The sequence below is a fragment of the Neolamprologus brichardi genome, chromosome 1, assembly GCF_056152115.1.
Source record: "Neolamprologus brichardi isolate AB-2024 chromosome 1, ASM5615211v1, whole genome shotgun sequence".
NCBI lineage: Eukaryota > Metazoa > Chordata > Actinopteri > Cichliformes > Cichlidae > Neolamprologus > Neolamprologus brichardi.
The window spans coordinates 15,732,292-15,744,862 of record NC_142104.1 but is presented as its reverse complement, the minus strand read 5'-3'; the positions used below and the strand labels follow the sequence as shown (position 1 = coordinate 15,744,862).

Here is a 12,571-nt window from a genome sequence, read left to right as displayed (position 1 = left end):
GCCCCAGCCTCTAAGCCCGACAAACCTCCCTCGACTGAGACAACCAAGGCTGTTGATGACCTGTGGCGGTGCAGCAGTGTAGGTCTCAACATTTACCAGCGCCAGCAGTTCAGGTGCCTCCTGGACGAGAACGTGGACATCTTTGCCACCAGTGACAAAGACTGCAGGTAGACGGGGCTGGTCCAGCACACCATCGACACCGGCTCTGCTCAACCCATCCGTCTGCGTCCACACCGGCTGCCCCTCTCGAAACGGCAGGTGGCGGAGGAAAAGATCCGTGAGATGACCGCGGCTGGGGTGTTCGAGCCGTCCAACAGCCCATGGGCGGCACCCGTGGTCCTGGTGGGAAAGAAGGATGGCAGCCCGAGGTTCTGCGTGGATTTTCACCATCTCAATGCAGTCACCAAGAAGGATTTGTATCCACTTCCGCGGATCGACGAGGCCCTGGATTACATTACCGGCTCCAGCTGGTTCAGCTCCCTCGACCTATGCAGCAGTTACTGGCAGGTGGAGCTAGCCTCCAAAGCAAGGCCTAAGATTGCATTCACCATCGGACAGGGGCTGTGGCAGTTCAGGGTCATGCCATTTGGGCTCTGCAATGCCAACGATGTTCGAGAGGCTGATGGAGAGGGTGATCGTGAACATCCCTTGTAGCCGCTGCATTGTGTACCTGGATGACCTGTTGGTGCACGGTGGCGACTTCGACAGTGAACTGTCCCACCTGAGCGAGGCCTTCAGTACCATCCGACAAGCTGGGCTGCGACTCAATCCTGCGAAGTGCCAGCTGTTGGCGAAAGAGACCATGATCTTGGGCCTTGTGATCAGCGCTCAAGGTATCGCCACCGACCCTGCAAAGGTGGCTGCGGTCCGGGACTGGCCAACTCCCTCGAATGTCAAAGAACTGCGGAGCTTCCTGGGCCTAGCCTCCTACTACTGCCAGTTCATCAAGGGGTTCGTGATGATAGCCAGCCCTCTCCACCGCCTGACTGATAAGAGCCAGCCGTTTGGCTGGGGTGATGCCTGCGCTACGGCTTTTGCACAGCTGAAGGAGGCCCTCACCAGAGCTCCAGTCCTGCCCTACCCCGACGCTCGGCAATCTTTCATTGTGGACACTGACGCCAGAAATGTAGGAGTTGGGGTGTTCCTTTCACAGCAGGATGAGTCTGGAGAACAAGTGGTGGCATACTTCAGCCGTGCTCTAGGGGGAGCCGAGAGGAACTACTGCGTGACTCGGCGGGAGCTGCTCGCCATAGTGCTGGCGGTGCGGCACTTCTGGCCATACTTGCATGGCTGCTGGTTCCTCCTGTGCACTGACCATTGTTACATCCCCCCCCTCTCTTCCTACTAACCCTTTAATGGTTTAATTAAAACCATTCATGCTGAGAGAGGGGACCAAAGTGAAGGAGTTGATCCCTGCTTCAAACCCTTCCTTTTAGATGGCACTGTGTCATTGACTGGGAAGCCTGAGGATGAAAAACCCATTCGAATACTCAGAGATACGGGAGGGTCACGATCTGTGATTTTATCTGATGTATTACCCTTGAGTGACCTTTCCTCTTGTCATGGTAGCATTCTGATTCAAGGAGTTGAAATGGGCTATGTTGAAGCTCCTTTGCATTATGTACACATCAAGTCAAAGTTGGTTAATGGAATTTTCTCTGTGGCAGTACGCCCCTCACTTCCCATAAAAGGGGTGCAGTTCATTTTGGGAAATGATATTGCTGGTGGAAAAGTGCAACCTGTTCCCGAAGTAACAAACGATCCAGAATCAAATTTGAAGAGCAATGACCTAGCAACATGTTTCCCATCTGTTTTTCCTGCTTGTGTTCTCACCAGGGCTCAGACGAGACGTAAAGCTGCAGAAATTGATTTGTCAGACTCTTCATTGGCTCAGGCTCTGGCTACAGATGATTTGCAAACCCTGATTGATCCTAAAAGTGGCTCAAAGGATACTACTGAGAAGTGGAAGGATCTCCATCTCTCACAGTTAGACTCGCCAGTCACACGTGAAAGCCTTATTGCTGCTCAGAAGTCGGATCCCTCATTGACTAAATGCTTTGCTTCTCTTTCTGAAACAGGAAATAAAAAGGCTTCTTATTTCTTGGAAGATGGGGTTTTGATGCGCAAGTGGACTGCACACCCAATTTTAACAGCGGCCATAGAGGGAAGCTGTTCTGATGACTGTGACTGGAGCACTACTTACCAGATTGTTGTGCCTCTTGAGTATCGTCACTACGTAGTCTCCCTTGCACATGATTTGGGAGTTACAAAAACGTACAACAAGATACTCAACCATTTCTTTTGGCCAGGATTGAAGGCTGATGTAGTTGAGTTTTGCCGCACTTGTAAAACATGTCAGATTGCAGGAAAGCCAAACCAGACAGTTCCTATAGCTCCTCTTCATCCTATACCAGTACTCGGTGAACCTTTTGAACGTGTCATTGTGGACTGTGTTGGTCCATTGCCCAAGACGAAGAATGGTAATCAGTTTTTACTGACTGCAATGTGTACTTCGACTCGTTTTCCAGAAGCTGTCCCACTCAGAAGAATAACTGCACCTTTGGTGATTAAAGTTTTGACAAAGTTCTTCACTACTTTTGGTCTACCAAGAGTAGTCCAGACCGACCAAGGAACTAACTTTCTGTCTAAACTTTTCAAGCAGGTCATGCAGACTCTTGGGATTAAGCATGTTGTGTCAAGTGCATACCATCCTGAGTCTCAAGGAGCATTAGAGCGCTGGCATCAGACACTCAAGGCAACGTTGCAGAAATACTGCTTGGATACTGGAAAAGAGTGGGATGAGGGAGTACCCCTGATGGTGTTTGCCATGCGCGAAGCTAAGCAAGAATCCCTTGGGTTTAGCCCAAATGAACTAGTATTTGGTCACTCTGTTCGGGGACCTTTGAAGTTGTTGAAAGAACAGTTCTTGTCAACAGACCATGTTGTGAAAACTAATGTTCTGGATTATGTTTCACAGTTCAGAGAGCGCCTCCATAAGGCCAGGTTGGCAGCTGCAGAAGCCCTCTCCTCTGCTCAGGGGAAGATGAAGAGTTGGTATGATAAGAAAGCCGTTCCTCGATCTTTCAATCCAGGTGACAAGGTTTTGGTTCTTCTACCAACTGCTAGCTCTGCATTGTCTGCCCGCTTCTGTGGACCATACCAGGTGGATAAGAAAGTAAATGACACTGACTATGTGATTAAAACCCCAGACAGGAAGCGTAAAACGCGCCTGTGCCATCTCAATATGCTCAAACCTTTTCATTCTAGAGCTGATCCTCTCTGTGGTCCTGCAGATAAGTCTGTGGCGTCTCCATCAGAGCAAATCTCATCTCCAGAAACTCTCTTGTTGAACTCTTCCTCAGGATTGAGGACGAGTTTAGATGAGGACGGGCTCAAACTTTGTGATGCCAGCTACCAGAATGCCAGAATGCTTAATTCTGAGGTACTGTCCCAGTTGTCTATATACCTGTCTCACTTGACCCGTGAGCAACAGTTGGACATTGAAAGGCTTGTCAACATTCATTTAAAACTCTTTGGGGACATGCCTTCCCGTACTACTGTAATAGAGCACGACATTGATGTTGGGAATGCAGTGCCTATTAAGCAGCATGCTTACCGTGTGAATACGGCAAAAAGGGAAATGATGAACAAAGAAGTAGACTACCTTCTGAAGTATGGATTGGCTATCCCAAGCTATAGTCCATGGAGCTCTCCGTGCCTGGTTACGCCAAAATCAGATGGAACACCTCGCTTTTGCACAGATTTCCGCAAGGTAAATGCAGTAACAGTGCCTGATTCCTTCCCACTGCCCCGTATTGAGGACTGTATTGACAGCGTCGGATCTGCTGCTTATGTGAGTAAGCTTGACCTTCTTAAAGGTTATTGGCAAGTACCTTTGACAGAAAGAGCATCAGAAATCTCAGCTTTCGTAACACCTGATCACTTTTTACAATATACAGTCATGGCATTTGGAATGAGAAATGCTCCTGCTACCTTTCAGAGGTTAATGTCAACTGTATTATCTGGTGTAGCAAACTGTAATGTTTATCTTGATGATGTAGTCATCTATTCTTCCAACTGGTCAGAGCATGTCGACACTTTAGCCACTGTGTTCAAGCGTTTAGCTGATGCTTCCTTGACCCTCAACTTTGCTAAATGCGAGTTTGGTAAGGCTACCGTGACCTACCTTGGAAAGGAAGTTGGGCAGGGCAAGGTTCACCCTATCAGTGCAAAGGTTAATGCCATCCTCAACTTTCCTGTGCCAACAACACGCCGTGAGCTGCGCAGATTTCTAGGGATGGTTGGTTACTACAGGTGTTTCTGTAGGAATTTTTCTGAAGTCGTAACACCACTAACAAACCTGTGTAGCCCGAAGGTACCATTCATTTGGAGTCCTGAGTGTCAACATGCTTTTGAATGTGCAAAAGGTCTTCTGTCGAGTTCACCTGTTCTTGTTGCTCCAGACTTTTCTAAACCTTTCAAGCTTGAAGTGGATGCCAGTGAGGTGGGGGCTGGAGCTGTTCTTCTTCAAGATGATGGACAAGGAGTGAGTCATCCTGTCTGCTTCTTTGGCAAGAAGTTCGATACTCATCAAAGACGGTACTCGACAATTGAAAAGGAGACTCTGGCCATGCTTCTGGCTCTTCAACATTTCGATGTGTACGTGGGATCTACTTCCCAACCTGTAGAGGTCTTCACTGATCACAATCCTCTCGTGTTCCTCTCTCGTATGTATAACAACAATCAACGATTGATGAGGTGGGCCTTAATTTCACAAAACTACAACATTGAAATAAAGCATAAAAGAGGATGTGAAAATATTGTGGCAGATGCCCTCTCAAGAATGTGATGGTGTAAGGTTAACAAACTTATACGTTTGTTTTTCTGGGTGGGGGTGTTACATCCCCCCCTCTCTCCCTACTAACCCTTTGTTTTGTCCAGGCTCCACCTCCTCTGTCCTGATTGGATGCTGCGCAGAGTCCGGCTGATTGGTAATCAGCAGAGCACTATTTAAGGCCTGTGGAGCTGTGCTTCTGGGCCCTCTGGCCATTCTGGTTGCCATACTTGAGCAGGCTTGCATGCCTTTGTAGCTGGTATGAGCATTGTTGTTGTCATGTCCAGACTGCTTGTAGGGGAGAGCTGCCTTTTGCTTTGACACCCTGTTTTTTCCTGTTTACGTGCTGTTAGGTAGGTTATGGTTATAGGTTGTATATTTTGTTTCTTTGGAGTTAGGTAAGTTTCTTTTATTTCTACATCAGGGATGTTTTGTTTGTTATGTTGGCCTTGGCTCTCCCTGACGTTACACCTCAGTCTGGACTTAAATCCCATCTCCAATGTTAAATAAACCTACTAAAATTACCATCTTGGCTCCTCCTTCTCTATCCACCTTTATGTTCGTCCCTCCAACCCCCTAGACTAGCCAGGGGACGTAACACCATGCATCTTTAACTTGGCTCAGGTCGACAGCATGGCAACGCTGATGCCCTCTCCAGACGGCCCTGCATGGCTGTCGAGTGCCGCTACTGTCGGCGGCAGGAGGAGCGGGCCCAGGAGGCACTGGGCGTGGCTACTGCTCAGGCCACAGCCAGCGGAGGGGGATGGCTCCCACTGACCACACAGCAGCTAAAGCAGAAGCAGAAAGCTGACGCGACGTTGGTTTCAGGTGGGGTCTGGCTGCAAGCGGTGCAATGCCCAGACTGGACGGGGGTGTCGGGACAGGGGCCTGAAGTGAAGGCCTACCACTACCAAGGCCTACAACAATCTGGAGACCCACGACGGCCTCCTATACCGGCAATGTTTGTGCCTCAGTCGCTGCGGTCACAGGTGCTCGAGCTTGTCCACGGCTCGGTGGGGGCTGGCCACTATGGGAATACAAAAACTCTCCGCCTACGACACCAGGTGCCGAGGGGGAGCCTGGTGACAAGGTTTGGGTGTACTGCCCGGTTCGCAAGAGAGGAGTGTCCCCCAAGCTCTGCAGCCACTGGAAAGGGCCGTCGGAGGTTGTGGAGCGGCTAACAGAAGTGGTGTACCGGATCTGCATGCCTGGCCTGGGTTGCATGGTGGTGTTGCACCAGGATAGACTTTCACCGTACCGACCGCTCACTCCAGCAGCTGCTGGGGCAGGGGATGCTGGTGGCACCCCATGTTCTGATTGTTCCCAGTTCTTTCTGAAATTGTCAGGCAGTTTAAGAAATGGAACAGATTAATACCTGATCTTTTAACAAGTTATATTAGAATTTACTTTGCCCTTCGTGTTGTCTTTCAGTAACTTGGTTCAAAATCTCTGGATCTTCTGAGATATATATATCGATAAAATCCAATTTTTACTATGCTTTTTCTTTTCGATATTTTTGTAACTGTTAGCATGATTTGCAGCTATTGTGGTCATTTTTTGTTTCCGTCCTTCTCCCAGTGCTCCCCCCAAAACAATTATCATTTCGATATTTGTCTGCTTATGCTGTCAGGAAACCGAAAGAGAGTGAAATTGTGAAACAAATAAATTATTACACCTAATGCAAGCCAACTGCCCCTTTCAGATATACTTTCTTCATCTTTCTGTTTTTTAATTGATAAAATACGGAGGAACGTAAATGTATTATTTGAACAGAGCATGAGGTTCTGCAGCAATGCACAAGCTGTAAAAATCATGTGTTCAGTACTAGTGCTTGCACATACTGTACGGATATAGATAGGTTACATGACAGACAATCCCAACTATAGACAGGACAACCCAAACTATTTATAAATACCATGTCTTGCTTGGATTTACACACAGTCTCAAAAAAACACACTACCAATCAATCCTGAGGCTATAAACACACTTAAGGGTCCCCACAGATGGGAAAAGGAAAAAAGGTAAGAAAGGGTTTTCTTTCAATATACATGAACACATGAATGAGACACATCTAGAAACACACACAGACACACTGCAAAAAAAAAGAAGAAGATGTGCACAGAGAGTAACATTTACGTGAAACAAACATGCACTCACACACTGGAGTCAGTGTGACGATCCTGTCTCTTGAGTTAGTCTTTGATATTTAAAGTTCATCATTCATAGATGAACTGTTACACAAACGTAATGAAATATATATGTATGTGTTTAAGTGTGCACTCCATGTGTGTATGCACATCTTCCAAAGGTCAGGCTAAGGATTTGTGTCGTACCAGGCACGCAGACACGCAGTCTTGTGTACAAAACACACACACATAAGAGACACATCAAAACTGAACATTCAACTCTTATTGTGGAAATCACAATAAAGAAAAATTAATGCATGGATATAGTATTTGTATACATATAATGTATGGTGTATTTAAGTAGTTCCAACTAATCGACTGATGGCCAAAACAACAGCTCTGAGCTGCAAGCCCAGGTTCGGTCATGCAGAACTATGAAAATGAACAGTTAATCCCATAAATCAAAAGCATAGCTAATCTATGGAGCTTCACCTTAATCGTACACAAATTTGTTGGATGCTTATAAGTGCTTGATCAACTGAGAGTTTGCTTGCCTGATTTCTAGAGCTACAAACAGCCACACCTGACTGACTCCATCAAAAAAAGAAAAAGAAAACTAAAAAAACCAAATAATTTCTCCTGCTCTATTTTCTAATCCAAAACACCAGGTCATCACTGATAAGATGTTTGATTAATCACTGATAAAATAGAAAAACCTCTAAACAAAAACAACAGCAAACAAAGTGTTTAGCATTACATTTAGCTCCATTAGTATGGTCAAAGTCTCAGCACACACACACAAGCTACAGGACCTGTAACTATTGTATAACAAAATGACTTTCACACATTCTTTTCTTGAAAATCTTACAGTACAATACATTTTCAGCACCATACCAACAATATGCAGGTTCCAATTTATCACTGTTATCTCTGACCACTCATACACATGAACACAATGACACATTTCCTTACCTTCATACACAGCTTTGAAACCCTGTGCACTCACAGCAAAATCTGTGGTAAACCACAAGGCCAATATGGATCCACTGCTGACTACAGGGGAGGGCAGCATGAATCCTGACAACCTGCAAAAGAGGAAAAAGTAAATTATTGAAACAGCAAGACAGCCCATTTCTGGAAACTAATAATGAGGCAAACCTTTAGGCAAATGTTTATGAAAACTTGAAACATGGAGCTGTAAGTACATGGCTATGTTGATGTTATCATTAAGAATAAAACAATAAAGGTTCCCACTGAAACGAGGTCTCTTCATGAGCTCCTATTTTCCTGTTTTTTCTCTGACGCTGAAGAAATGCAATTTGTAGTTTGTGGCTTTTCCCACAAAATCTCTGAATCTGCAACAAAGCAAAAGAACCGCCATGATAACCGATCATGTCATGAGTACCGACACGTGACTGCAGACAGGATACGCTTCACTGGAACAGTTTGGTGGTCAAAGTAAAAGACTATCTTTGATCTTTTAATCTTGGATGGTACGTTCTGAATATAACTACTGCTTCGTCATAATGAAAGAGCCAGTGGAGGTGATATAAGGTTAGAAATATCTGGATGCCTGTAGATTCTTCTTTACAAGGTTAACATAAATATATGTGACTGAAAGGAAATGAATAAAATCAGTGTAGGAAATATGCAGGGTTTTTCCTACACACATTTATGGCCAAAGCAATTTTAAGCAGCACTAAAAAAAACTAAACTATGCCACGTCTGGAGAGTGTGAAAGACAAGACTACAGAGGAATTGTTGCTAAAAAAAAAAGCTAGGGGCAAATAGCTGTTGATAACAATAGGGTAAAAAGATGAATGCTGGTTTTTGACCCAGCATTTCGAGTTTTTGTTGTGGACTCATGATTCATTTCTTTTGGGATTTGATTTATGTTCCTGTTCTATATCTCATTCTTTGAAGTATTTTATTGTTCCCTAGTGCTTTTGAGTTTTTTTTTCTATACTTTTCTGATGATGACATTAGTTTCCATTCATATCCAGCCTGTCCTAGTCTCTTCTCTGTTTGTATCCCTTTCTGACTCCCCTCTCATGCTCCCGTGTTGTTCTGGTCCCTCAGTGTCCTGTCTTTGTGTTTTGTGTCCCGTTTTGTTCTGTCACGTTAGTATGTCTAAGTCCTGGTCCCAGTCTTTATTACTTTCTGTTTTATCTTGATAGACCCTTGTCTCGCGTGAGCTAGGTTCAGTTCTGCTTCCCCTTGTCTCATTGGTTAGTATCAGCTCAGCTGTGTTTCCTCAGGTGTATCCACTCTGCCCCGATCTCCATTTTTGTACTTATACCCTCACTTTGCTTCTGTTCTTGGTCGTGTTCTCCCTCGCAGTTTTGCCTCCTAGAAGATTGTAGAAGTTGTCCTAGAAGTTATCTTGTGTCTACACCTGCATTATTTTGTATTATGTTAGAATGCAGCAATAGTCCTGCCTTTGGGTCCAAAACCTGCCTGCCACAGAACAATCCCTGACACTTACATAATCATGGGTTAAGTTTGTTTTTAAATTCTGATAATTTCAAACATCTGAAATTCCATCCATCCATCCATCTTCATCCGCTTTATCCGAGGCCAGGTCGCGGGGGCAGCAGCCTAAGCAAAGATTCACATCTGAAATTCTGAAACTAATTAGGGGCTCTTATATTTTGGCAATGTCATTACATTAAAACATTTGATAATTAGTGCCTTTTTAAAAATGTAACACTTTAAAGAGTCCAGTTTATTTCCTATAAGTGTATTTATTTTAAAAACCCAAGGCAGGGTGACCAGATGCTTGAAAATCTAGTCCTCTTCTGTAAGTCAGTGTCAGTTTTTTTTTTTAAATCCACTATTACGTTTGTGTGTGAATAGAAGAGCAGGTTTAAACTGTGAATGTCAGCTTACACACTTGAAGCTGTGATGATTTGCCTTTAAACTCTAGTGTGACCTGATCTTGACTTAAGATGACTGACTGAAAAGAAATGTGTTTGCGTTTCCCGGCACCGTATATCCATACTTAAAAATACAGACAGCCAGGGATACTGACACACAGATAGAAAAATTGGTTTGGATAGACTGAAAATGTTGCAGGTCTATTTCGGGCCAGGTATTATAGCCACATTCAAATACTTGTCTGAGAGAGACAGGCTGTGAAAACACATCCACCAATCAAAGAGAGGAAAAATACAAATCTACTAATTAGAGTGATTAATTTCTAATGAATATATGTCAGTTGTTCACACCTGTCAGTTAAGCATCTATTGGTTACCACAGCAATGGGACTCTGTGTAACTATAGTGGAAAAAATAGTGAGAAATTTCACTCAGCACTACTCTCAAGAAACGACTTATGAAAGAAAAACAATAATTTGTATGCACCTGGTTTAATAATCATGAGTGCCAAAGAAGTTGCTCTCCAAATGGTTATAAAATGTTGCCTATAGAGTGAAAACTGTGCACTCAGTACAAGGTTAAAGAAAAAAAAGTTTTTTTTCTGCCTCTCACACTTTGAAGATTCCATCCACTGAAATAAATGAATATTTTCACCACCAAACTTTAATTAAAATATGATTTAACTTCTGGTCTTTATGGATCACTTGTTGGTAGTGCTGAAAAGCCCAAAACCAGCTGTTTTACTCCCTAGCCTTCCTGCTCCTGACATGTAATGCACCTCTTTTGATATTAAGGGGCTAATATGTTCCTTGTGCTTATGTATAGCAGGCAATGCTTGCACTCACCAACCTACTAATATAATATATCATACTAATATAATATAATATTATATATATACAGTGGGGCAAAAAAGTATTTAGTCAGCCACCGATTGTGCAAGTTCCCCCACTTAAAATGATGACAGAGGTCAGTAATTTGCACCAGAGGTACACTTCAACTGTGAGAGACAGAATGTGAAAAAAAAATCCATGAATTCACATGGTAGGATTTGTAAAGAATTTATTCGTAAATCAGGGTGGAAAATAAGTATTTGGTCAATAACAAAAATACAACTCAATACTTTGTAACATAACCTTTGTTGGCAATAACAGAGGTCAAACGTTTACTATAGGTCTTTACCAGGTTTGCACACACAGTAGCTGGTATTTTGGCCCATTCCTCCATGCAGATCTTCTCAAGAGCAGTGATGTTTTGGGGCTGTCACCGAGCAACACGGACTTTCAACTCCCGCCACAGATTTTCTATGGGGTTGAGGTCTGGAGACTGGCTAGGCCACTCCAGAACTTTCAAATGCTTCTTACGGAGCCACTCCTTTGTTGCCCGGGCTTTGTGTTTTGGATCATTGTCATGTTGGAAGACCCAGCCTCGTTTCATCTTCAAAGTTCTCACTGATGGAAGGAGGTTTTGGCTCAAAATCTCACGATACTTGGCCCCATTCATTCTGTCCTTAACACGGATCAGTCGTCCTGTCCCCTTGGCAGAAAAACAGCCCCATAGCATGATGTTTCCACCCCCATGCTTCACAGTAGGTATGGTGTTCTTGGGATGCAACTCAGTATTCTTCTTCCTCCAAACACGACGAGTTGAGTTTATACCAAAAAGTTCTACTTTGGTTTCATCTGACCACATGACATTCTCCCAATCCTCTGCTGTATCATCCATGTGCTCTCTGGCAAACTTCAGACGGGCCTGGACATGCACTGGCTTCAGCAGCGGAACACGTCTGGCACTGCGGGATTTGATTCCCTGCCGTTGTAGTGTGTTACTGATGGTGACCTTTGTTACTTTGGTCCCAGCTCTCTGCAGGTCATTCACCAGGTCCCCCCGTGTGGTTCTGGGATCTTTGCTCACCGTTCTCATGATCATTTTGACCCCACGGGATGAGATCTTGCGTGGAGCCCCAGATCGAGGGAGATTATCAGTGGTCTTGTATGTCTTCCATTTTCTGATGATTGCTCCCACAGTTGATTTTTTCACACCAAGCTGCTTGCCTATTGTAGATTCACTCTTCCCAGTCTGGTGCAGGTCTACAATTCTTTTCCTGGTGTCCTTCGAAAGCTCTTTGGTCTTGGCCATGGCGGAGTTTGGAGTCTGACTGGTTGAGGCTGTGGACAGGTGTCTTTTATACAGATGATGAGGTCAAACAGGTGCCATTCATACAGGTAACGAGTGGGGGACAGAAAAGCTTCTTACAGAAGACGTTACAGGTCTGTGAGAGCCAGGGATTTTCCTTGTTTGAGGTGACCAAATACTTATTTTCCACCCTGATTTACGAATAAATTCTTTACAAATCCTACCATGTGAATTCATGGATTTTTTTTTCACATTCTGTCTCTCACAGTTGAAGTGTACCTCTGGTGCAAATTACTGACCTCTGTCATCATTTTAAGTGGGGGAACTTGCACAATCGGTGGCTGACTAAATACTTTTTTGCCCCACTGTATATATATATATATATATATATATATATATATATATATATATATATATATATATATGTGTGTGTGTGTGTGTGTGTGTGTGTGTGTGTGTGTATAACTTACACCTGTTTTATCTTGGGGGAAAAAATAAGAGCATTGGGCAAACTTGGCACGTTGATAAGACATATATAGGTTAAAACAGGATTTCTGTCATAACCCCACAAAACCCCATAATTTTATAATTTGTATTTTTTT

At 44.0% G+C, this 12,571-nt stretch overlaps 1 protein-coding gene across 2 annotated transcripts in view; it reads right to left on the bottom strand.

The window, feature by feature from the left end:
- Positions 1-12,571, bottom strand: part of LOC102783723 (CUB and sushi domain-containing protein 1-like) — a 448,866-nt gene that overhangs the window by 280,679 nt on the left and 155,616 nt on the right. For both annotated transcript variants that reach the window (XM_035905239.2, XM_087837652.1), the window contains exon 3: positions 7,933-8,045. In XM_035905239.2, the coding sequence (XP_035761132.2) occupies positions 7,933-8,045 (113 nt within the window). The remainder of the gene's footprint in view (positions 1-7,932; positions 8,046-12,571) is intronic.